The 24628-nt window shown below is 36.3% G+C and overlaps 1 protein-coding gene across 2 annotated transcripts in view; it reads left to right on the forward strand.

Moving 5' to 3' along the window:
- The window catches only part of CDK13 (cyclin dependent kinase 13), a 110256-nt gene that overhangs the window by 6712 nt on the left and 78916 nt on the right, over nucleotides 1-24628 (forward strand). For both annotated transcript variants that reach the window (XM_027123972.1, XM_027123973.1), the window contains exon 2: nucleotides 22971-23630. In XM_027123972.1, the coding sequence (XP_026979773.1) occupies nucleotides 22971-23630 (660 nt within the window). The remainder of the gene's footprint in view (nucleotides 1-22970; nucleotides 23631-24628) is intronic.

Raw genomic sequence — 24628 nt, forward strand, 5'->3', positions numbered from 1 at the left:
TTAGAGGCACTTTTATTTCTCTACATTTTTCCTTTTGCTGTTCTTTTAGCTTGAAATGCCTTTTTTCCTCTTCTCTGCCTCCAGCTTTGCATTCAAAACCCAGCTCAAATTCCACCATCTTGAGACCTTTACTCCATTCATCCAGAAAAAGTTAATTCCTTTCCTTATATTCCTACGGCACTTTATTTTATCTTTGCTGTAGAGCTTTTAAAAATTTGTGTTTTTCCTACTAGATTGTAAGCTCCTAGAGGACAGATTCCAAAGTATATTTATTAGTGGTTGAATTAATTTGAATATTTTTGTCCACAGATTAATGCAAACCAGCTTTTGCATAAATGCCAGTTATATCTCTAAATTTACTTGCTGTTTTGGTTTATGTATACTCTAGGATTGGGGGAGTAATTGTTTTGATTTATAAGGAGAAAATTTAAGAACCTCCCCCTTCTAGCTCATGCTTTACTGGAATGAGTCAAGGATGCTGGGAGTCACTTTTAGTGTGAACAGAATAAATTCAGGGACTTCCAAAAAAAAAAAAAAAAAAAATTCAGGGACTTCCCTGGCAGTCCAGTGGTTAAGACTCTGCATTTCCAATGCAGGGGGCATGGGTTCCATCCCTGGTCCGGGAAGTAAGATCCCACATGCTGCCTGCCCAGCGCTGCCAAAAAAAAAAAAAAGAATAAATTCATACGTAGTATTTATATTTGTACTCTGTTGTATGATCAAGATAAATGATCTGTTTTTCTTGGTGAAAATTTTCTGAGTAGACTGTATGTCAAGCTTTTATTTCCTGACTGAAAAATTAATAGCTGTTTTTGAGAAACCAGCTGAAAATTAATGTTGCTTAATATTCATATTTATGGTCATTTAAATCTTTTCTCTTATTCTGTATGCTTTCTATGAATATCATTTAAGTTTTTGTTGTTGTTTTTGTTTTTGGTTGGCTTTGTTTCATATGTAGATATCTGTAAACTTTAAAGTGGGTGTTGGAAGCAAAAGTATTATGAAAAGTATTACTTATTCGCAGTGATTTTGTTCCTTGAATTTCTGCACGTGCAAATTATGGTAGAATCTAGTGTTCTTAATATATTTGGAAAATAAATGTAGGTTAGAGGATTAAAGTCTAGGTTAAAAATTGGAATTTGCATAAAATGGAAATGAAAAAGGTGGTGAGAGGAACTGAAAACGAAAGTAGTTCATGGGCTGCATGCCCATTTTCTGTTTCTTTTCCGTTTTTTTGCATTTTCAGTTGTATAGGGATACTTTCACTGAAGTATTTTATTGACACTTCAAACTTAATTTATCCACCATTAAATTATTTCACTTCTCTTGGAGTCATTTCTTTTTCTGATATTGCTCTTCATTATTTTTCACATATCTACAAAGAATAATAGAGGCTCATGGTAGAAATTTTGTTAGTATAGAAAAGTATGAGATTAAAAGTCCCTTTGAATCCAGCTAACTGAGATGATCATCCCCATGACATTTTGATGAACATTCTTCTAGACTTCTATGCGTATATGCATAAGGACATAAGATTTTACATAACATACTACAATGCTATTTTGTACCCTGTACTCCATAGTATATTCTTTATATTGGCTCCTAGTATTCTGTTGTATGGATATACCATAACTTCTTTGGCTAAGTCCATTTTGCTAGATTCTTATTTTTTTTATTTTTTGTTTTTTTCTATGTTTATGCATCTGTCGCAGAATTTTTGTGTGCATTTGCCCATTATCTCCTCTAGATTGGATTTCCTAGGGATAAAATTGCTGGGGTCAAAAATGGTTTACAGGTTTATAGTTCTGATACACTGTCATATTGCCCTTTCAGAAGGCTTTTACCAATTTATATTTCCCAACAGTGTGAGAATACCTGTTTCTTCAGTCCCACCATTGCTTGGAGTTGTCAGATGTCCCGTTATTTTTTTTCATTTGTGTTTCTTTAATATCTAATAAGGCTGCCTTTCTTTTCATCTGTATGTTGGATGTTCTGATTTCTTGATTCATTATTTGATGTTTTTCTAATTTATAAGAGCTCTTTGTAGTAGAGATATTAAGTGTTTTTTGTGGTATTAGTATTTTTGTGAGTCTTTTAACCTTGTTTATGTAACGTCTAGTTTTAAGAACTTTTTGATTTGTGTGTGCTTGTGCACGTGTTTTAAGTGGCAGTAGTTTCTCCCAAGCATCCAGTGCCAAAACCTTAGTAATACTTACCTCCTCTCCCTCCTGAGTTCTACTGAATTGCTTGTTCCAATTTGTCCTTCTGTAATGGTCTTTGGTCTACTCTGTTTTTTTAAAATTAATTAATTAATTATTTTTGACTGCATTGGGTCTTCATTGCTGTGTGTTGGGTCTTCATTGCTGTGCTCAGGCTTTCTCTAGTTGCGGCGAGCAGGGGCTACTCTTCGTTGCGGTGCGTGGGCTTCTCGTTGCGGTGGCTTCTCTTACTGCAGAGCACGGGCTCTAGGCACGTGGGCTTCAGTAGTTGTGGCATGTGGGCTCAGTAGTTGTGGCCCACAGGCTCTAGAGCGCAGGTTCAGTAGTTGTGGCGCACAGGCTTAGTTGCTCCATGGCATGTGAATCTACCTGGACCAGGGCTCGAACCTGTGTCCCCTACATTGACAGGTGGATTCTTAACTGCTGTGCCATCAGGGAAGCCCTGGTCTACTCTTATTTAGTTCGAAACTCTGTAGCTTACATCCTTATTGTTGATTCTGATTGCATTTCGGCTTTTTCTCTTTGAGCCCTTCCTGTTTTCTGCATTCAAATTAATCTCAAAATGCCACTTTGATTCTGTCATTTTTTTGTAAAACATTTTTACAGAGTCAAATTCTTGAACTGAGCATTTAAGATTCTCCACCATAGACTGACCCAAAATAACCTTATTTCTCACTGTATGTGTTGATGACAATACAAACTGGACTCCTTACCATTTTAAAAACATGGAGTTATAAGCCCCCTGTACGTTAGTTTATGCCCTACCCTCAATTGGCCAATCCTACTTGTCCATTTTTTCAACCGTAGTTCATGTGTCATCTTATCTATGAAGCCTTCATTAATCTCATCCCAAAGTGATTTCTCTTAATGCTTATTGCCCCGAGATCACTTTTATGAATACTTATTATATCCAGGCTTGGATTAATTAGAGTTCTCCACCCCCACCCCCGTATATTGGACATGTTTCATTCATTCATTTTAAAAACTAGTTTTATTGAGGTATAACTTTACATATAGTACAGTTCACCAGTTTTAAGTGTGCAATTAAATGGGTTTGATGAATCACCACAATCATGATAACTGGAACATTCCTATTGCCCCCAAAAGTTCCCTGTGCCTCTCTGCAGTCCGTCCCCTACTCTTACCTGTGGTCCTTGGCAACCACTAATTTACTTTCTGTCACATTAGTTTTACCTTTCTTGATGTCATATAAATGGAATTATATGGTATATAATCTTTGTTGTCTGCCTTTCACTTAGCCAGCTTTTGAGATTCACTGATGTTGTTGCATGTTCCAGTGGTTTGTTCCTTTTTATTGCTGAGTCATATTCCATTTATGAATATACTGCAATTTGATTATCCCATTACCCAGTTGATAAACAGTTGAGTTATTTCCAGTTTTGAGCTGTTATGAACAAAGCTGCTGTGAACATTTGAATATAGATCTTTTGCTTTTATTATTTGTGAGCAAATTAGGGGTGGGACTACTGTGTTGTATGGTTAAGTGAATGTTTGACTTCATAAGAAAATGCCAGCCTGTTTTCCAAAATGGCTGTACCATTTTGCGTTCTAGTCAGCTGTGTATGAGCATTCCAGTTGCTTCACATTCTCACTGAGACTTCAGTTTTTGTCAGTCTTTGATTTTAGCTGTTCTAGTAGAGGTAGAGTGGTATATCATTGTGGTTTTATTTGCAATTCCCTAATGACTAATAATGTTGAGCATCTTTCTGTATGCTTATTTGCTCTTCATGTCTTTTGAGAAGTGTCTTAAAATGTTTTCTCCATATTCTTTATGAATTGGGTTGTTTGTCTCATTGAGTTCTGTACATATTCTGGATACAAACTCTTTATCAGATACATGTTTTGCAAAGGTGAGCCACTGGCTCACCTTTCCTGGCTCACCTTTCCTTAACAGTAATTTCAAAAGCAGAAGTTTTAAATTTTCATGAAATCTCATTTGGCAATTTTTCCTTTTATGATTTGTGTTCTTTGTCATCGCCTGTGTCCTCAAACTTTGCCTAACTCATGTTCACATGAGTTTCTCCTTGGGTTTCTTTTTAACTTTTTTTTTTTTTTTAATTGAAGTGTAGTTGATTTACAGTGTTGTGTTTCTGGTGTACATTGAAGTGATTCAGTAATTTATATATACTTTTTCATTATAGGTTATTATGAGATATTGAAAGTAGTTCCCTGTGCTTATACATCCTTGGTTTTGTAATATACATCTTTAATTTATCATAGTCTACCTTCATGTATAATATAACATTACAAGAGCATGCCTCCATTTTCTTCTTCTTGTCTTTTGTACTGTTCTTGTCATATGTTTTATTTCTATATATGTATAACTTATGTATGTTATGTGTAGACATGAAATTTAAAATGAGAAAAGTCATTTACCTACTTTTATACATACCTTTTCAAACATTTCTCTTTCCTTTGTGTAGATCCAAGTTTTAATGTAATATTTTTCTCTGGCCAGAGGGATGGCTTTGAACACTTCTTTTAATGCAGGTCTGCTGTTTTGTCTGTCCGAAAAAGTCTCCATTGTGAAAGATATTTTTGCTAGGTATGGAATTCTGTATATATGTATTTTTCCTCCAGGGTACTTTGACTTATTTCACTCCTGGCTTGTGTAGTTTGACGAGAGTTTCCATAATAATTTGTTTCTGCATCAGCCACTGGATTTTTTAAAAAATTTATTTGTTTTTATTTATTGTTTTTGGCTGTTTTGGGTCTTCGTCGTTGTGCGTGGGCTTTCTCTAGTTGTGGCGAGCGGGGGCTACTGTTCATTGTGGTGCGCAGGCTGTAGCGCACGCGGGCTTCAGTAGATGTGGTGCACGGGCTTCGTTGCTCCGCGGCATGTGGGATCTTCCCGGACCAGGGCTCGAACCCGTGTGCCCTGAATTGGCAGGCAGATTCTTAACCACTGCGCCACCGGGGAAGCCCCAGCCACTGGATTTTTAAGTTCCATGAGTTTCTTTTTTAATCTTAGTGTCTCTTAAGCACCTGCCACCTGTTGTATCTGTAGGTGATAGATACCTGACAAATAATATTAAATTGATTTGGATAATAAAATATCCAGCACCTCAGAATTTATAAACAATTTCACAGGGATTGCATTGAATGTGGAGATTAACTTGAGAGTATTCCTATCTTAATAATGTTGTCATCTAATACGTGAAAATGCAATGTCTTTCCATTTATTTAGATTTTCCTTAATCTTTTAAATTTTTGAAAAATGTTTCAGGGTACAGTCCTTGAACTACTTTGTTAAATTCGTAGGTATTTTTTTTAAGGCTATTATAATGGGTATTGTTTTTGTAATTTAATTTTGATTGTCCATTGCTAGTGTCTAGAACTACAATTAATTTTGCTATTAGCAGAGTCTAATATTGGCCTATGAATAAATTCATAATGACTAGAGTTAGACTAATCAAAAATATGTGCCTTCATGCAAATCAAGTATTAAGCCCTTCCTGTGCTATTCTCACCATCTTTCCTTTTTCTCTCTTCAAAAACACGTCTCAAGACATGATTCAGTGAAACATGAAGACAGGGTTATGCTCAGTGGATTAGAACTTGTTTGCCTGAGCAAATCTGCAGAAAGTCAGCCATCTGTCTTTTTTTTTTTTTAACTTTCAGTGTTCCATTAGGAACATAAAGGAAAGGAAATACATTTTTAGAATAAACACGAAACATTTCAGTGTTATGTTATTTACTTTTTCTAGTTTTTAAAATAACTATACAATTTACTTTTATTTTAAATAGTACAATCAGTGGTCTTTAGTGTATTCACAGAGTTGTGCAACCATTGCCACTCATTTTAGAACATTTTAATCAAACCTGAAAGAAACTCGGTGGTAGTCACTCTGCATTCCCACCTCCCCAAGTCTCTGACAACCGCCAATCTACTTTCTTGTTTCTATGGTCTTGCCTTTTCTGGACATTCCATATAAATGGAATCATACAGTTTATGGTCTTCAGTGACTGGCTTTTTTCATTAAACTTAATGTTTCTAAGGCTCATATATGTTGTAGCATGTATCAGTACTTCATTCCATTTTTAGCAAAGTAGTGTTCCATTATATGGATATACCATATTTTGCCATCAGTTGATGGATACTTGGGTTGTTTACACTTTGGTCTGTTATGAATAATGCTCCTTTGAACACTTGTGTACAGTTTTTGCATGGAGATATGTTTTTATTTCTCTTGAGTATATACCTAAGAGTGGAATTTCTGAGTCATATGGTAAGCTTATGTTTAACATTTTAAGAAACTGCCAAACTATTTTTCAGAGTGGCAGCATCAGTTTTTATATTCCAACCAGCAGTATGTTAGGGCTCCAGTTTTTCCACATCCTTGACAATAGTTGTTTTTTTAAATCATAGACATCCTTATGTTTAAAGTGCTATCTTATTGTGCTTTTGATTTCATTTCCCTAATGACTAATAATGTTGAGCATTTTTTCATGTGTTTATTGGCCATTTGTATATCTTTTGGGGGGAAATGTTTATTCAAATCCTTTACCCATTTTAAAAGCTGGTTGCCTTCTTATTGTTGAATCTTAAGAGTTCTTTATATATTCTGGATCCAAGTCCCTTAATATGACTTTCAACATTTCTCCTTCTCCTAGAGAGACAAACTCTTGTGTTTGGGAGAGTCAACTTTAATTTAGTACAAAGAAATGGAGTCTTCCGCAAGTAACTTGTTGGCAACCACTTGGGCTATTGTAGCAGTGTAACTTTGGACAAGTCACTTAGCTTTTGAGACATTGGTTATGGACCCAAAAGAAGAAGAAGAAAAAAGAATTTGCCTAGGGCAGCGGTCAACAGAACAACCAAAAGACTACTATGTGGTTGGCAGATCTTGTGCCTTGGGTTGGCTGGGTAGAGATACAGTATAAAGGAAAAGCAAAGACTTAGAAATAATACAGATGTGAATTTAGGTGGTAACTCTGGTGCTTTTGTAGCAGAGCAATATCAAGCAATTTATTTACTTATCCTTTTTGAGCCCTAGTCTTTCTACTTGTAAAATGGAATGAATAATTCCTACCTAATAACGAAAACTGGAAACAACCTAAGTACTCTGAATGGGGGGCAGATAAATAAATTATGGTACAGATAGTTGATTTGCAAATATTTTCTCCTGTTGTATCACTTTGTTGATATCTATTAAGCACAAAAGTTTTAAATTTTGATGAAGTCTAGTTAATTTTTCTTTTTGTTGTTTGTGCTTTGGTATCCTACCTAAGAAGGCTTTACCTAATTAAAAGTCACAAAGATTTGTTCCTATATTTTCTCCTAAGAGTTTTATAGTTTTAGTTCTTACATCTTGATCTTCTGTCTATTTTCAGTTAATTTTGTGGACTCTCAGTTCTATTCCATTGATTTACATGTCCATCCTTATGCCAGTACGACACAGTCTTGATTATTCTAACTTCGCAGTAATTTTTGAAATCAGGAAGTATGAACTTTCAAGTTTTCTCTTTTAGATCGCTTTGACTTTGTGTTTATTGTCTTTTTTTTGTGGGAGCAGGGGAGGGTGGTGGGGATATCCTTTGCATTTCCCTACAAATTTTAGGTTCAGCTTGCCAATTTGTGCAAAAAAGGCAGTTAAGGATTTTCATAGGGATTGCATTGAATCTGGAGATCAGTTTGGGAGTATTACCATCTTAATAATGTTAAGTCATCTAATACCTGAACATGGAATGTCTTTCCGTTTATTTAGATTTTCCTTAGTATTTTCAATGGTGTTTTTTGTTGTAGGTACAATCCTTGCACTTCTTTTGTTAAATTTATTCTTAGGTGTTCTATTTAAGGCTATTGCAATGCGAATTATTATTGTAAGTTAAATTTTGGGAGGTAAATTTAAAAATTTGTATTGAAGTATAGTTGATTTACAATGTGTTAATTTCTGCTGTACAGCAGAGTACTTAGTTATATATATTCTTTTTCATATTCTTTCCCATTATGGTTTATCATAGGATATTGAATTAGTAGTTCCCTGTGCTGTACAGTAGGACCTTGTTTTGTAAGTAAATTTTGATTGTCCATTGCTACTGTGTAGAACTACAGTAGTGTTTTGTTTTTTTGTTTTTTTTGGCTGCTCCGCGCGTCTTTCAGGATCTTAGTTCCCCGACCAGGGATTGAACCTCGTGCCCTGGCAGTGAAAGTGCTGAGTCCTAACCACTGGACTGCTAGGGAATTCCCTACAGAAGATTTTTCTATATTGATCATGTATCCTGCCATCTTGCCGACTTATTAATTCTAATAGTTTTTTAGCGGATTCCTTAGGATATTCTATATACAAGATATGTTATCTGCAAATAGAGAATGTTTTATTTCTTTATTTTCCCCTGGTCTAGTTCTTTTTCTTGCCTAATTATAGCAGCTAGAATTTCAAGTTCGGTGTTGATTAGAAGAGGTGAAATTGGACTACCTTGCCTTGTTCCTCATTAGGTATGGAAAACATTTAGTCTTTCTCCACAAAATGATTTTAGCTGTGAAATTTTCATAAATGCATTTGTTTTATTTTTTGATTAAAGTTGTTTCCCTCAGAGTCTAATTTTTGGTGTCAGAAAAATTCCAGATGCTTTGGTTGTCCTTTATACACAAGCCTGTGTAATTATCCACTATTGTCCTATGGTGTCCTTTACACACAAGCCTGTGTAATTATCCACTATTGTCCTATGGGCTAGGAAAAGAGGAAGTCTCCTGTTTTGTAGTATGTGCGTAGTGATTGGCCACATCAGTTTCCTCATAGACTCTGCTGGAAGAAATGTATGAAAAATGTTTCATTATGGAAAATATATGCATTAAGATTGATAGTTTCCTTTAGTTAGTGTTACTTAAGCATGCATGATTTTCTAAATTTAATTCTTTGAAGTTAAGCAGTTGGTGTACTGGAGTAAATAAATTGATACAACTTTTTTCATTTTTATTAAAGAAAGTGACAGTGTAAAAAACATTGTAAAATACTATACATTCTGGTTTGTAGTAATTTCTGGTAGTGTTCCTCTTTAAAGTTTTCTGTTGGTGTTTATCCTTAAATTTTTCTGCATTTTTCAGTTTTATACAACGAAATTTTGTGACTTTTTTTAACCTATACTCTTTTTATATTTAAAACATATGAAATGCTTGAAAACTGTACAGAGATGTAGCAAGATGTGAAAGCTACCCTTTATGCCCTTTTCATTCCCATTTCCTTCCAAATACATAACCGTGTAAATAGATTGGTGTACATCCTTTTTCTGCATATATACTTACATACAAACATATATACACATAAACATTAAGAATGTTATTGTGCCATAAGTGTTGTTTTTTACTTTTTTTTTTTTAACAGTATGATTTGAAGATCTTTCCAAATGGCTACATAGAATTCCACAGTGAAATCTATCAAGCTTTATTTAACCATCAACTGTTGGGCACTAAGCTGTTTTTTCGTTTTTTTTTTAATATTACAAACAGTCCTTTAAAGGATATCTGAGTGATAACTTTTGACACATTTGGAAATGTTTTTGTAGGATATGTTCTTATAAGTGAAATTGCAGATCAAAAGCATTTGATAGGTACTACCGAATTGCCTTTTTTTAAAAGGCTTAGTTAGCAATTTTATATTCCCTCTGATAATTTATATGAGTGACCGTTTCTCTAAATTCTGGTGAATACTTGATATTTTCAGAATTTTTCTTTTTGCCATTGTGATGGTTGTAAATTTATTACCAACATTTTATTTTGCCTTTTCTGGTTACCAGAGAGGAGACAACATTTAAATGTCTTAAATGGCCATTTGTATTTCTTCTGTGACTGAATTATTTTTTTAATCAAGAAGACCCTCTAGTTATTAAAAAGAAGGAATAAATATAGTTTTACATTAGAAAAATTAGTTTTGCTTATTAAGTCCCTGTGGGATAATGGATGTAAAATGTTCGGTTGTTAATAAAAGTAATAAATTTATCTCAATGTTTATATGAAGAAACTAGTTAACTAAATGTAATTCTGTCTCCTAAATCTTCTTAGTTTAAGTAGAATTTTATCAGTGGACCTATGCCTATTAGTTAACTAGCTGGGTATCAGTTACCCAAAGCATTCTGCTAGTATTTGTAGACATTCAGAGAAGTAGATAACTTGTTCTTTACTTTTATTAATCACTTCAGTAAATATCTTTTAACCTCTTATTATATGCCAGACATAGTTTTAGGCACTGGGGTTATAGTGGTAAATAAGACATTGGTGGAGAAGAGAGGTGTGTATGTGCTAATTTGTCTTTCTAATTTATCAACCTCACTATGAAGTTGATAATTAAATGGAGACCTAAATGACAAGCGTCAGCTATGTGATGATCTAAGCATCCCAGGAAGATAAAAAACAACGTTTTAAGGTATCAAATCAAGAAGAAGTGTGACTTTCATTTTCTTTTTTCTCATTTTTTAAAAAATTGAAATATAATTTATTTACAATGCTGTGTTAGTTTCAGGTGTACAGCAAAGTGATTCTGTTATACATCTCTGTCTCTGTCTCTATCTCTATATATCTGTTCTCATTCAGCTTCTTTTCCATTATAGCTTATTATAAGATATTGAATATAGTTCCCTGTGCTATACAGTAGGTCCTTATTGTTTATCTATTTTATATACAGTAGCGTGTATCTGTTAATCCCAAGCTCCCAATTTATCCCTCCCCTCCCTTTCCCCTTTGGTAGTTTGTTTTCAATGTCTATGAGTCTGTTTCTGTTTTGTAAATAAGTTCATTTGTATCATTTTTTTTTAGATCGCATATAAGTGATATCATATGTTTGTCTTTCTTTTTCTGACTTAACCTCACTTAGTATGATCAGCTCTAGGTCCATCCATGCTGCTGCAAATGGCCTTATTTCATTCTTTTTTATGGCTGAGTAATATTCTGTTGTATATACCTCATCTTCTTTATCAGTTCATCTGTTGACGGACGTTTAGGTTGCAAAGCATGACCCTTTGAAGACACAGAAAAGAGGCTTGTGTGGCTGGAGCCTAGTGAGTGAAGGAGGGTATAATAAAGATGAGAGGCAATTTGGGTTTTGTGGATCACAAAAAAGATTTTTATTTTATTCTAAATGCATTGAGAAGCCATTGGAGAGTGTTAGGCGAAGGTGTGGTATAATCCAATTTATGTTTTTAAAAAACATAGACATAAAAATACAAGGCGGTATGTAACAAGTGTTATATGATTTCAGCAAATGAGAAGGTTACAGAGGAGATGGGACTTTACCTTGACCCATAAAGACAGATAAGATTTAAATAAATGGAGGGGAAGGGTGTAGTATGGTGTGGTAACAATAAATAATGCCTGGCTTTAAACTGGAAGACTTGCTCTTGAGTATTGACTCTACCTTTTCATAGCTCCTGGCCTCTAAGTAAATTTCTTGACCCTCTTTATCTTAGTTCTTCCATCTGCTTTCTCTATGCCTTGGTTGATACAAAGAGCAAGTCAAATGAAAAATGCCTATAAAAGTATTTTGTAAACTGTGGGTGTCAGTGTGGTATGCTTGTTTATTTAATAAAAGACTACCATCTGTGTGTTCTTACGTTAAGGGTTGTGGAGTGATACAAAAATGAATTAGATCTGGTGTTTGCACCTTAAAGAGGATATAGTCTAGTAGATAATGTGGTAACGTCTAAAGTGCAGTGTTACGAATGATAAAGATCTTAAGAAGGATGTAGATAAGGTGCTATAGGGATTCAAAGAAAGGAGAGCTTGCTTTTTTCTTGGAGTTGGTGGTACGGCTTTATGAAGAAGGAAGGACTCTTGAACTAGGCCTTGAAAGGTGGATAGGACTTCAATAGAAGATGAAGAAGAGGATAATGTCAGTGGGTCAATCTGTGGGAGTAACGGTGTGGAGCATTAGGCAAATTCAGAACTTGATAAGGAAAGGTAGGTTAGGACCAGACAGATTATGCAGTACGTTAATACTAGACTAAGGAAGGTGAATTCTATTCAGTAGGAATACTACCAGCAAATATTTATTGAGCATCTGCCAGTGCCAGGTCTGTGCTAGTCAGGGCTATGAGAATTCAGTGATCTCAGTTTAGTTGGGGAAGACAGATTACTATTTTAATGAAATGTGAATGAAGTGTTGTAGGATCATAGTTCAAGGAACATCTGCAGCTGCCTGGCATAATAAGGGGAGGCTTTATAGAGGTGTGGTAGACATTTGTGCTTTGCTATGAAGTATCCCTTTGCTTAGCAGATAAAATAGGGAAAGAGAGAAACATGAGAGAAACATTCTAGACCTGACACTTTATGTGCTTTGGGATGGCTGGACAAGGTTTTGTGTGCAGTGCAAGGCTATGAAGAATTTTGATAGAGGGTAACTGAAAGATTCAGGTGGCAGTAAATTGGAAAAGGTAGAGACTCGAGGTGGGGAAACTGGTAAGGAGACTGTTACACTGGGCAAAGTAAAAGATGAGGTAGGACCTCATGTGAAATAGTAGCTAAGGGGATAAAGAGCCTCGAAAATTGGAGACATGCTTGAGATGCAGAATTGACAGGACTTGGAGATCAGTTGGATACGGGAGAAGGGAGGAAAGGGATCAGGTGGAATATAGAATGACTTCTGGATTTCTGCTACTTCAGTGGATACCATTGCCTGAGGATAGGGTATATTTAAGGAGAAAGCGGGTGGATTTGGAGAGGAAGGCTAATAGCTTCAGCTGTATTGTGTTGAAGGTGCATTTAGGATATTTGGGAGGGGTGGAGGATGACTTCAGGGGGTAATCAATGTTTAGGTGATAATTTAAGCCATACATATGTATGAATTAAGTTATCATGGGGACGTGGGAGAATGGATATAATGAAGAAGAGGAACCTTAAGGAGCACTGAGAAATGGCCATAGAAGTAAAAAAACAATCAGGAAAAAAACGGTAGTGGAAGTGGTTAGAAAGTGTTTTTTAAGGGTATAGTCAACATTGTCATCATAGATATTGATATTTTTCTTTCCTTTTTCCTTTATTTTTCCTCCAGAGGTAGGTCATTGATCACCTCAATAATTACAGTGAGGACATATAAGCCAGATTAGAGTGGTTTGAGGAGTATGTGGGGTGGATGAGAATTTGGCTGTAATTGGAAGGAGACATAAAGATACAATATCAAGGTGCCATTTATTGCTTGTTTTTTCTTGTCTGTTTTTAAAGATCTTAGAGTCTTGAGTTATTTATTTCCTGAGGGGAAATAGTGAATAGACAGCAAAAGGTTGAAGTCACAAGTAATGGAGTAGCCCTAGAGGAGCCTAGCATAGAGCATCTCAAACTATTATGGGGATTTTGTTGAAATGCAGATTCTGAATCAGAAGGTCTGGGTTGGGGCCTGAGATACAGCATTTCTCATAAACTCCCAGATGAAGCTGATGCTGCTTTGGTTTGTGGGCCAAACTCTGAAGTAAGGATCTAGAGAATATGGGATTGAAAGTATTATTACAGGAGTTAGCCTTAGATAGAAAGAGGAACACCTCTGCTCTGAGATCAGGTGGAATATAAAGTGGATGGAGATACAGATTAAGTTTGCAGGCAGGGCGGAGCAACTAAGCCCATGTGCCACAGCTACTGAGCCTGCGCTCTAGAGCCCGCCAGCCACAACTACTGAGCCCACGTGCCACAACTATTGAAGCCCGTGTGCCTAGAGCCCGTGCTCCGCAACAAGACAAGCTACTGCAGTGAGAGGCCCGCGCACCGCAACAAAGAGTAGCCCCCGCTCGCCGCAGCTAGAGAAAGCCCTCGCGCGTGCAGCAACGAAGACTCAATGCAGTCAAAATAAAAAAAAATTAAAAAAAAAAAGTTTGCAGGCAGGAAACATACCCGATAACCTTTGTTTTTTTCTGTGAAAAAGAAGTAAAGTGATTTTAAGAAAGACTTTGGGAATATTGTGAGCTTGAAGAAGGTGTGAAGGTTTAGAATAGTTACTAAAAAGAGAAGGAAAGTGAGTGAATTTGAGACATGTAATAATCACTGAAAAGTGAGGATTAGTGTGGTTATGGTGTCTGTAGAAATAATTGGGGCAAGGAGAGATTTGATTTAAAGAGATCAGTTATTTTTAAGATGATAAGGTAACCTAGAGGAGAGGTAATGAGGTCTGAAATAGAACAGTGGCCTTGAGAATAGAAGAGGAAGATGTGAATAATGGCCCCCTCAAAGATGTCCATGTGAACCTGTGATATGTTACTTTACTTGGCAAAAGGGACCTTTGTAGATTAAAATAGGGACCCTGGAGATGGAGAGATTATCCTGGATTGTAGGTCCTATGTAAACACAAGGGTCTTTGTAAAAGGAAGCAGGAAAGTCAGGGTCAGAAAAGGCCATGTGATGATAGAAGCAGAGGGAGAGAGGAAATGTGATGATGGAAGGACCATGAACCAAAGTCAGATGATGTGGGACCATGAACCAAGGAACGAACAGTCTTTAGAAGCTGGAAAGGGTAAGGAAACAGATTTTCCCAAGACTGTAGAAGGAACAAAGCCCTGGTGACATGTTGATCTTAGCCCAGTGAGACTGATTTTGGACTTTTGACTTCCAGAACTGTAAGATAATACATTTGTGTTGTTTAAGCCACTAAATCTGTGGATAATTTTTTACAGCAGGAATAGGAAACATACAAGGAATTATGGATGTAAGGGAATGTAGAGTTAGAATCAATAAAATGAGACAGTTGATGGCATGTGGTATGGGCAGCAGAAAACTGGGAAGATTTCTAAGCTGGATAAATGGGTAGAGGAGAGTGGTGAAATTAAAAATACAGAATGGCAGGGAGCAGATTTTAGAGGAAAGTGTTCACTTTGCATGTAAGTCTGGATTAGATACAGATTAGTTTTGAAACAAGGGGTAAATTTAAGAGGCTGCCATAGTACTGTTAAACTTAATAGAGCTGTTATAATACTAATGCATGGCAAATTTTACAGGAATATTTAGAGTTTTGACTGAGACAGTGACTAAAGGGATGATTGAGAGAGACCGGTTTTTGAAAAATAATACCACATATTTATATAGTGCTTGTTTTCACTTTGGGAATCATTCCCCCCCACCCCCCAGTTTGTTGAGATATAATTGACAAATAAAATTGTAATATATTTCAGGTGTCAACAGTGATGACTTGATATATATGTATACATTGTGAGAGGCGTCTCACAATCAAGTTAACAAATTCATCACCTCACATATTTACCTCTGTTTTTGGGGGGGGTAAGAATACTTAAGTTCAACTCTCTTAGCAAATTACTTCTAATTATACAACACTGTGTTATCAGCTATAGTCACCATGTTATATACATTAGGTTCTTAGACCTTATTCATCTTTTTTTTTTTAATATTTATTTATTTGGTTGCACTGGGTCTAAGTTGTGGTAGGTGGGCTCCTCAGTTGCAGCTCCAGGACTCCTTAGTTGCAGCTTGCCAGCTCCTTAGTTGCGGCACGTGGGCTACTTAGTTGTGGCATTCAAACTCTTAGTTGCAGCATGCATGTGGGGATCTAGTTCGCTGCCCTGGGCTTGAAGCCAGGCCCCCTGCATTGGGAGCATGGAGTCTTACCCACTGTACCACCAGGAAGTCCTGACCTTATTCATCTTAAAACTGAAATTTGTACCTTTTTACCAACCTGTCCCCATTTCCCCCATCCTCTAGCCCCTGGCAATCACCCTTCTCTTCTATCTTCCTTTGAGTTTGACTTTTTTTTTTTTTTTTAAGATTCTACATATAAGTGATACCATGCAGTATTTGTCTTTCCTGGCTTATTTCACGTAGCATAACACTCTCCAGGTTCATCTGTGTTGTCACAAATGGCAGGATTTCCTTCTTTTTTTAAGGCTGCATAATATTAAACACATGCCCACATTTTCTTTATCCATTCATCTGTTCATAAACACTTAAGATTGTTTCCATATCTTGGCTCTTATGAATAGTACTGCAGTGAACATGGGGGTACAGGCATATCTCGTTTTATTGTGCTTCTCAGACACTGTGTTTTTTACAAACTGAAGGTTTGTGGCAACCCTGCATTGAACAAGTCTGTTGGTGCCATTTTCCCAACAGCATTAATTTCTAAAATTAAGGTATGTACACTGTTTTTTTAGGCATAATGCTATTGCACACTTAATAGACTATAGTATGGTGTAAACATAGCTTTTTATGTGCTGGGAAACCAAAAACTTTGTGTGACTTGCTTTATTGCGGTGGTATGCCTGTACAGATATTTCTTTGAGGTAGTGATTTCATATCCTCCGGATGTATACCCAGAAGTGGATTGCCAATAGTTCTATTTTTTGACTTCTAGATTCGCTTCCACATGGTTTTCTATGGTGGCTGTGTCAATTTACATTCCTAACAACAGTGTACCAGGGTTCCCTTTTCTCTGCATTCTCACCAGCATTTGTTATCTCTTGCCTTTTGATAATAAACATTCAAGCAGGTATGTGGAGGTATCTCATTGTGGAATTGCATTTCCCTGATGATTAGTGATATTGAGCACCTTTTCAGGTACCTGTTAGCCATTTGGATGTGTTGCAAAGTCTCTTCAGGTCCTTTGCCCACTTTTAATTTTAAACAAATGTTTTTTAAAATTAACTAATTAATTAATTTTTGGCTGTGCCGCATGGCATGTGGGATCTTAGTTCCCTGATCAGGAATTGAACCCACACCCCCTGCATTGGAAGTACAGAGTCTCAACCACTGGACCACCAGGGAAGTCCCCTTTGCCCACTTTTTAATTGGTTCATTTGCCTTTTTTGCTCTCTGAGTTGTATGAGTTCCTTGTATATTTTGAGATTTATTTATTTATTTATTTTTGGCTACGTCCGGTCTTAGTTGCAGCATGCGGGATCTTTGTTGCATCGTGTGGGCTTCTCACTAGTTGTGGCATGTGGATTTTCTCTTCTCTAGTTGTGGCACACAGGCTACAGGGCGCGTGGGCTCTGTAGTTGTGGCACGCAGGTTCCAGAGCGCATGGGCTCTGTAGTTTGCGACACACAGGCTGTCTAGTTGAGGTGCGCGAGCTTAGTTGCCCCGCTTCATGTGGGATCCCAGCTTCCTGGCCAGGGATCGAACCCATGTCCCCTGCATTGTAAGGTGGATTCTTTACCACTGGACCACCAGGGAAATCCCCTTTGTATATTTTGGATATAAACTCCTTATCAAAAATATTTTCTCCCATTCTATAGGTTGATTTTTTGTTTTGTTGGTGGTTTCCTTTGCTGTGCATAAGTTTTTTAGTTTGATGTAGTCCCACTTGTTTATTTTTGCTTTTGATAAACCTTTGCCAAGATCAGTATCAAAGAGTTTACCCCTTTCTTTTTCTTCTAGGAGTTTTATGATTTCAAATCTTATGTTCAAGTCTTTAATCCATTTTGAGTTGATTTTTGTATGTGGTTTAAAATAGGGGCCCAGTCTTATTCTTTTGCGTATGGCTATCCAGCTTTTCCGATGCCATTTATTGAAGAGATCATCCTTTTCTCGTTGTATATTCTTGACTCCTTTGTAGAAAATTAATTGGCCATATGTGCATGGGTTTATTTCTGGACTCCAGTTTGTTCCATTGGTCCATGTCTCATACTGTTTTGATTACTGTAACTTTGTAATATACTTTGAAATCAGAAAGTTGATGCTTCTAACTCTGTTCTTTTTCAAGATTGCTCTTGCTGTTCAGGGTCTTTTGTGGTTCCATATGATTTTTAGGGTTTTTTTCCTATTTTTGTGAAAAATGCCATTGGAATTTTGATAGAGATTCCATTGAATTTGTAGATTACTTTGGGTAGTATGGACATTTTAATAATTCTTCCAATTCATGAGCATGGAATATCTTTCCGTATATTTCTTTTTCAATTTCTTTCATTTCCTTGGTTAAATTTATTCCGAAGTACTTTATTCTTTTTGATACTTTTATAAATGGGATTGTTTTCTTATTTTGTCTTTCCAACAGTTTGTCATTAATGTATAGAAACACTACTGATTTTGTATCCTGTAACTTTACTGAAATTGTTTATTCTAACAGGTGTTTGATGGAGTCTTTAAAGGGTTTTCTGTCTGTAAGTTCATGTCATCTGCAAACAAAGAACATTTTCCTTTTCACTTTTTGATTTTGATGCCTTTTATTTCTTTTTCTTGCCTAATTGCTATGTCTAGGACTTCCAATACTGTGTTGGATAAAAGTGATAAGAGTGGGCATCATTATCTTATTCCTGATCTTAGAGAAAAGTTTTCAGTTTTTCACTGTTGAGTATAATATTAGCTGTGGGCTTGTCATATCTAGCGTTTATTGTGTTGAGGTGTGTTCCTTCTGTGCTCAATCTGTTTAGTTTTTATTTTTATTTAATTAAATTTTTTTTTATTGGAGTATAGTTGATTTACAATGTTGTGTTAGTTTCTACTGTACAGCAAAATGAATCAGTTATACATACACATATCTCTACTGTTTTTTAGATTCTTTTCCCATATAGGTCATTACAGAGTATTGAATAGAGTTCCCTGTGCTATACAGTAGGTCCTTATTAGTTACCTGTTTTATATATATTAGTGTGTATATGTCAGTCCCAATCTCCCAATTTATCCCTCCCCCCCTTTCCCCTCTAGTAACCATATGTTTTGTTTTTATAGTGAAAGGATGTTGAATTTTATCAAACGCTTTTTCTGCATTTGTTGAGATACTCATATGATTTTTATCCTTCATTTTATTAATGTGGTATATCACATTTATTGCTTTGCATATGTTGAACCATCCTTGCATGGAAATCACTTTCATACCTTTATGGGGGCTTAGCAACAAGATTTGAATGGACATAGCTACTATTAGCATGTGAAATAAGCAGGGTAGAAAAACTAGGCTAAAAAATATTGTGCATAGTGACTACCATAGGAGACATCACATGCATTGAACGTTTCCACCATCCCAGAAATTTCTATTGGATACTGCTCTTACATATTATTTTATATAATGAGGGATTGAATATTATTATAGTAAAAATTTTAAGAATCACAGTTTGCTAATTAGGCACAATTGCAGAAGACCTGGACTCTTGGAGAGATTGTGTGATATGGTCGAGTGAACAGTACACCATGCTCTCTCTCTAAGGAACACTAACCGAATTAACAGTGAGCACTAACCAGTTGGGTTTTAGATACTGGATTTTTTATCCTGGTTCTGCTTTTTTTTTTTTTTTAATTTATCTATTTTATTTTATTATTTATATTTGGCTGCATTGGGTTTTCATTGCTGCCCGCAGGCTTTCTCTAGTTGCGGTGAGTGGGGGCTACTCTTCGTTGCACTGCACAGGCTTCTCATTGTGGTGGCTTCTCTTGTTGTGGAGCATGGGCTCTAGGTGTGCCGGCTTCGGTAGTTGTGGCACGTGGGCTCGGTAGTTGTGGCACGCAGGCTCGGTAGTTTTGGCACACGGGCTTAGTTGCTCTGTGGCATGTGGGATCTTCCTGGACCAGGGCTCAAACCCGTGTCCCCTGCATTGGCAGGTGGATTCTTAACCACTGTGCCACCAGGGAAGCCCCCTGGTTCTGCTTTGAGTTGTATGAATTTGCGAAAGCTTCTAAAAAGATTCTGTAATTTCTTTTTTTTTTTTAATTAAAAATTTTATTTATTTATTTATGACCATGTTGGGTCTTTGTTGCTGTGCACGGGCTTTCTCTAGTTGTGGCGAGTGGGAGCTACTCTTCATTGCGGTGTGTGGGCTTCTCATTGTGGTGGCTTCTTTTGTTGTGGAACACGGGCTCTGGGCGTGCGGGCTTCAGTAGTTGTGGCATGCAGCTGCAGTAGTTGTGGCTCGCGGGCTCTAGAGTGCAGGCTCAGTAGTTGTGGCGTATGGGCTTAGTTGCTCTGCAGCATGTGGGATCTTCCCAGTCCAGGGCTTGAACCTGTGTCCCCTGCATTGGCAGGCAGATTCTTAACCACTGCGCCACCAGGGAAGCCCCGTGATTCTGTAACATCTTAAAAACATTCAAAACAAACAAGAAACAGCTAATATATGGTCACTGTAAATTTTACAGCACAGAAATATTAGAAAAAACATTTTTAAAAAGAAGAAAAATCTTACCTATAAAACAAGGATGTGCTATCTACCATCCATTTAAGTTCTTTTTATAAGACATGACATAATTCATTATGTAGTCTTAGAGATCCACTTCTCTCTTACTCTCATAACTTTGTATGGCTGAAGTGTTAGATCATTAGTAAGAATAACCTAAACTTGAGTTTTGTGTTTTTATTTAATTTTAGATTCCCAAAATATGTTTGTTATAAATAGTAAATATGTAATTGAAATTGATTAGCAAATATGCAATACCTGAGAGAATACAAGTTTACTAGGGCAGGAAATTTGAAAAGTTAAGGAACTTTTTAAGAGAAATAGAAAAATTGGAGAAGAATGGAGTGTGTGTCTAGAAGAATTTCAGTTGGTTTAGGGATCAAATACCATAAAAATGTCATTTCTGAAATATATTTTATAGGTCAAAAATTTTTGTCTTTACTGATAACTTTCTTATCTAGATTCTGTGCAGAAGAGAATAAGAATTTAATAGGCCAGAGGAGTTACTTGTGTTGGGATTTTATCTTTGTATCTGTTTTCTTAAGTAAAGTTTACTGATTATAAATTTCTTAGTTAAATATTATTTCTGTGTCTGTATGAAGCTGATGACCAGAATCTTGCTAGTGTGGGAAAGTTAATTTAGGAAAAGTTCTGTGCTGTTACCTCTGATGAGACGGCAGTCTCTTTGCTTTCTCCTGCTGTGATCAGGTGATAGTAACTTGACATAGCAGTCTTATTTTGAGGTCCAGGATTCTGAAGGCAAAGGAAATTAAAAGTGTGGCCAAGTGTTTCATATTATGACACTTTTTGTTCCTATATTAAAGTTATCCAAGATATTTTATAACCAACTTATTACTTTATATTTAGCTAAACATTTCCTCTCATTTCCATGAATAGTTGTAAGCTCATTGATGATTTTTATGATTGATGTATATGAATATTTGTTAAGCAAGTGTTAGATTAAAATGTTTACTAAACCAGTGTTCCTGTTAACCTAAAATAATGTTACATAAATACTTTATGTAAAGTATGGGGTTGGAAACACTAGCTAAGTGCTGAACACTAATTGGCCCTATGTACATTTTGAAATGTTTCTGAAAGAATAAGGGAGAAGTTGAATTTGTATTTGAGTTTATCCTAAATCTAACCATCATTTGTCTTCATACTAGAATTGTAAAATGTATTGGATAATATATATGTAATATATTACATAATATATTAATGCCAAATATAAACAAAAATTTCTAGTTCTTCCTTTTCTCTTCCCACTTTAATTATGGGTTCTTAGGAATTTCTTTGCTTCATTTACCAAATCCCCTACAAAATTTCAATAAGAACTATCTCCATGGTAGTGTGTTAATGTGTTGAATGTGACTCTGCGTACTTTAGAATCAAAAGATCTGGGTTTAAGACCTGGCATACAGTTAGGTTCTAGAAGGTAACAGAATCCAACTCAGATGGTTTAAGAAACTTTAATGGAGGACTACAGAGATAGGGGTGGATTGAGAAAACTGACAAGGGATGTTTTCGTTAGTTACAGAGGGAAGCTCGAAGGGGCAAGGAAAATATAGTGTTATTAGAGCCTGGTGAGAGCTGTGGAGAAGGCAGTGTTTGACAGGAGCCATGGTGGTAGAGGGACAGATCTTCTGCCACAAAATGTGACCAATAGGAAGGAGGGAGCTGGAAAGAAAGAATCCAGCTTTTCGCTGCCTTCTGATCTGCCAGTGATGGATAACACTGGAACCCAGAAGATGCATCTGTTGAGGTCAGCCTCCTTTGGGCCCAGGGTAGGGCAGAAGAGTATTGGAGGGATGGGGTAGTGGCAGTAAGATAATAACCAGTACAACTACTAATGAGATTGGGATTTGACTTCAGGTAATATTTTAGATTCAAGTTTTATCTACAAACTGCAGATACTTTACTGGGGTTGATGTGAGCATTAAGTGAGCCATATCAAATATGTCAAAGTACTCTAATAGTGCCTTGGTCTTATATTTTTTTAAAGTTTTGATAAGGTGTGGATTTGAAAAGCTCAGCTTCATTTCTGTTGATGCTGTGCTGCATTTGTTTCATAGAAACTTTGGTTGCCACCATACTTTTGAATATACGTTAATTTTTGTGTTTTCCAGTGATTTTTGAGAAGTGAAATGAACAGTCATTGTTAGATAGTTCCCAAGATTTAGACTTTTTCTTACTGCCTAATGACAGGTTTCATTTTTTTCACTCTTGGTGTAGACAGAGCACTACTTACTCCTGAACTTATGCATGGGGGGCTTTTGAGTTGTAGAAATTGTCTCCCTGGTAAAAGTTTGGTCAGACTTCACCCTGCTACTTCTACCATTGGTGTTGTCCTTGTTGACTGCTTCTATTTTCTTGAGACAGCAGTAATGCCTTGTCATAGTTTTTCCTCCTAATTCTTACAGTATTTCTTTTCATAGAGATCTGCTTTCATCCAGCCCCATCTTTGAGCATTTGTAGGCCAGACTGAGATCAAGAGTCTATTTTCAGGAAAAGTATAACCAGCAGATAATATTCTACTTAAAAGCACTTTCTGCTTTTAAAAAATTCTCTCACAAAAACTATATTATGATTTGGAAATTAAGTAATTTCTATTTCATTTCACAGCCTCAAGTTAGGAGTTTTTGTACGCTTCAAACTGAACTTTTCTGAGTTACTGACTAAATCTTAATTATTTTCCACCAGACGGTCTGCCAAATCCCGAAGCAGAAGCCCATACTCATCTAGGCATTCAAGATCTCGTAGCAGGCACAGATTGTCTAGATCCAGAAGTCGTCATTCTAGCATTTCTCCTAGCACACTAACTCTGAAGAGTAGCCTGGCAGCTGAATTGAACAAGAATAAAAAAGCACGAGCTGCAGAGGCAGCACGAGCTGCAGAGGCAGCGAAAGCTGCAGAAGCTGCTAAGGCTGCTGAGGCCGCTGCCAAAGCTGCCAAAGCTTCAAACACTTCTACACCTACCAAGGGGAACACAGAAACTGGTGCCAGTGCATCACAAACCAACCACGTGAAGGATGTGAAGAAACTTAAAATTGAGCATGCACCTTCTCCCTCAAGCAGTGGAACTTTAAAAAATGACAAGGCAAAAACAAAGCCACCTCTTCAGGTAGCAAAGGTGGATAATAATTTGATTGTAGATAAAGCCACCAAGAAAGCAGTTGTAGTTGGAAAGGAGGGTAAATCTGCTGTTACAAAGGAGGAACCAGTATCTCTTAAAGAGAAAACCAAACCACTTACACCAAGCATAGGAGCCAAGGAGAAGGAGCAACATGTGGCTTTAGTGACCTCTACCTTACCACCCTTACCTTTGCCTCCCATGCTGCCTGAAGATAAAGATGCTGATAGGTAAGTGCAAAAAATTTTGTCAGTGACTGTTTAAAGAAAAATCTAAGTTTGAAATTATTTGACCCCACCAAAAAAATTTTATAATGACTGTTAGTAAGTGAATTAATTTTCTTTATTGTGTACAACTTAAAATGAAGCACATGGCTTGTAGGATGACAAAATTATAGCTTATGCTAAGAATTCCAGGTAAAAATTGCCATTGTCCTGGGATACAATGTATGTTTCAGCTTGAGCTTGAGAATTAGAAATGTTGGTATTTTCTTTGGCTGAGTATTCCTTGGTGATCCTACCGGAGATAGGACATTTTATGAGAGAGTCTGTCCTGGTTGATAATAGCGTGTGTCTTGGTTATTCTAAGTGTTTTCATTGGCCTTATAAATTTATTACTTTAGGTGGCTTTACGAATACATCACTTTTTAGTGTTTTATTGACTTAATTTTTTGCAATTAGAGATTAATTACATATTACGGAAATGTGTTTATGCTTTCCTTTAAATTGTTTACACATTTCTGCTGTGAATGTTGGGGGTGTGGCTTGTACTTTATTTTGAAACATTTTTAAGAGGATGAAGGTAAGAGTAAATGTAAATGCAGTTCTAAGAATGTTTCTCAAATGTATGCTAGGATAGAAGCTTTATGCTGTTGTGTGATATTTGCCAATTGACTTAAATTAACCTTTTTCATTCTTATTTTTATGAAGAAATTATAGCTGTTCCCCTCCCCTTCCCCTTTTTGTTAAAAAGCAACTATATGGTCAGTTTTCCTAGCTGACATCTGAGAATTTGAAAACAAGTGGATAGAAATTCCATGTGGGCAGGTCTTGCAAGTGCTCACTTTGGCCAGCATTATGACAATTTTAAAATTTCAAACAAACAGAAAATAAAGTATTGAATATAATTTCTGTGTTTCATGCCCTCTGAGGCATCTTTTTTCTACAATCAAAAATGTTGCTGAGGGACCCCATCCAATATGATCAGGTGTTATCCAGTTATACTATAC

Source organism: Aethalodelphis obliquidens, unplaced genomic scaffold (assembly GCF_003676395.1).
Source record: "Aethalodelphis obliquidens isolate GAN/ISIS:26980383/991018 unplaced genomic scaffold, ASM367639v1 scaffold27, whole genome shotgun sequence".
Lineage (NCBI taxonomy): Eukaryota > Metazoa > Chordata > Mammalia > Artiodactyla > Delphinidae > Aethalodelphis > Aethalodelphis obliquidens.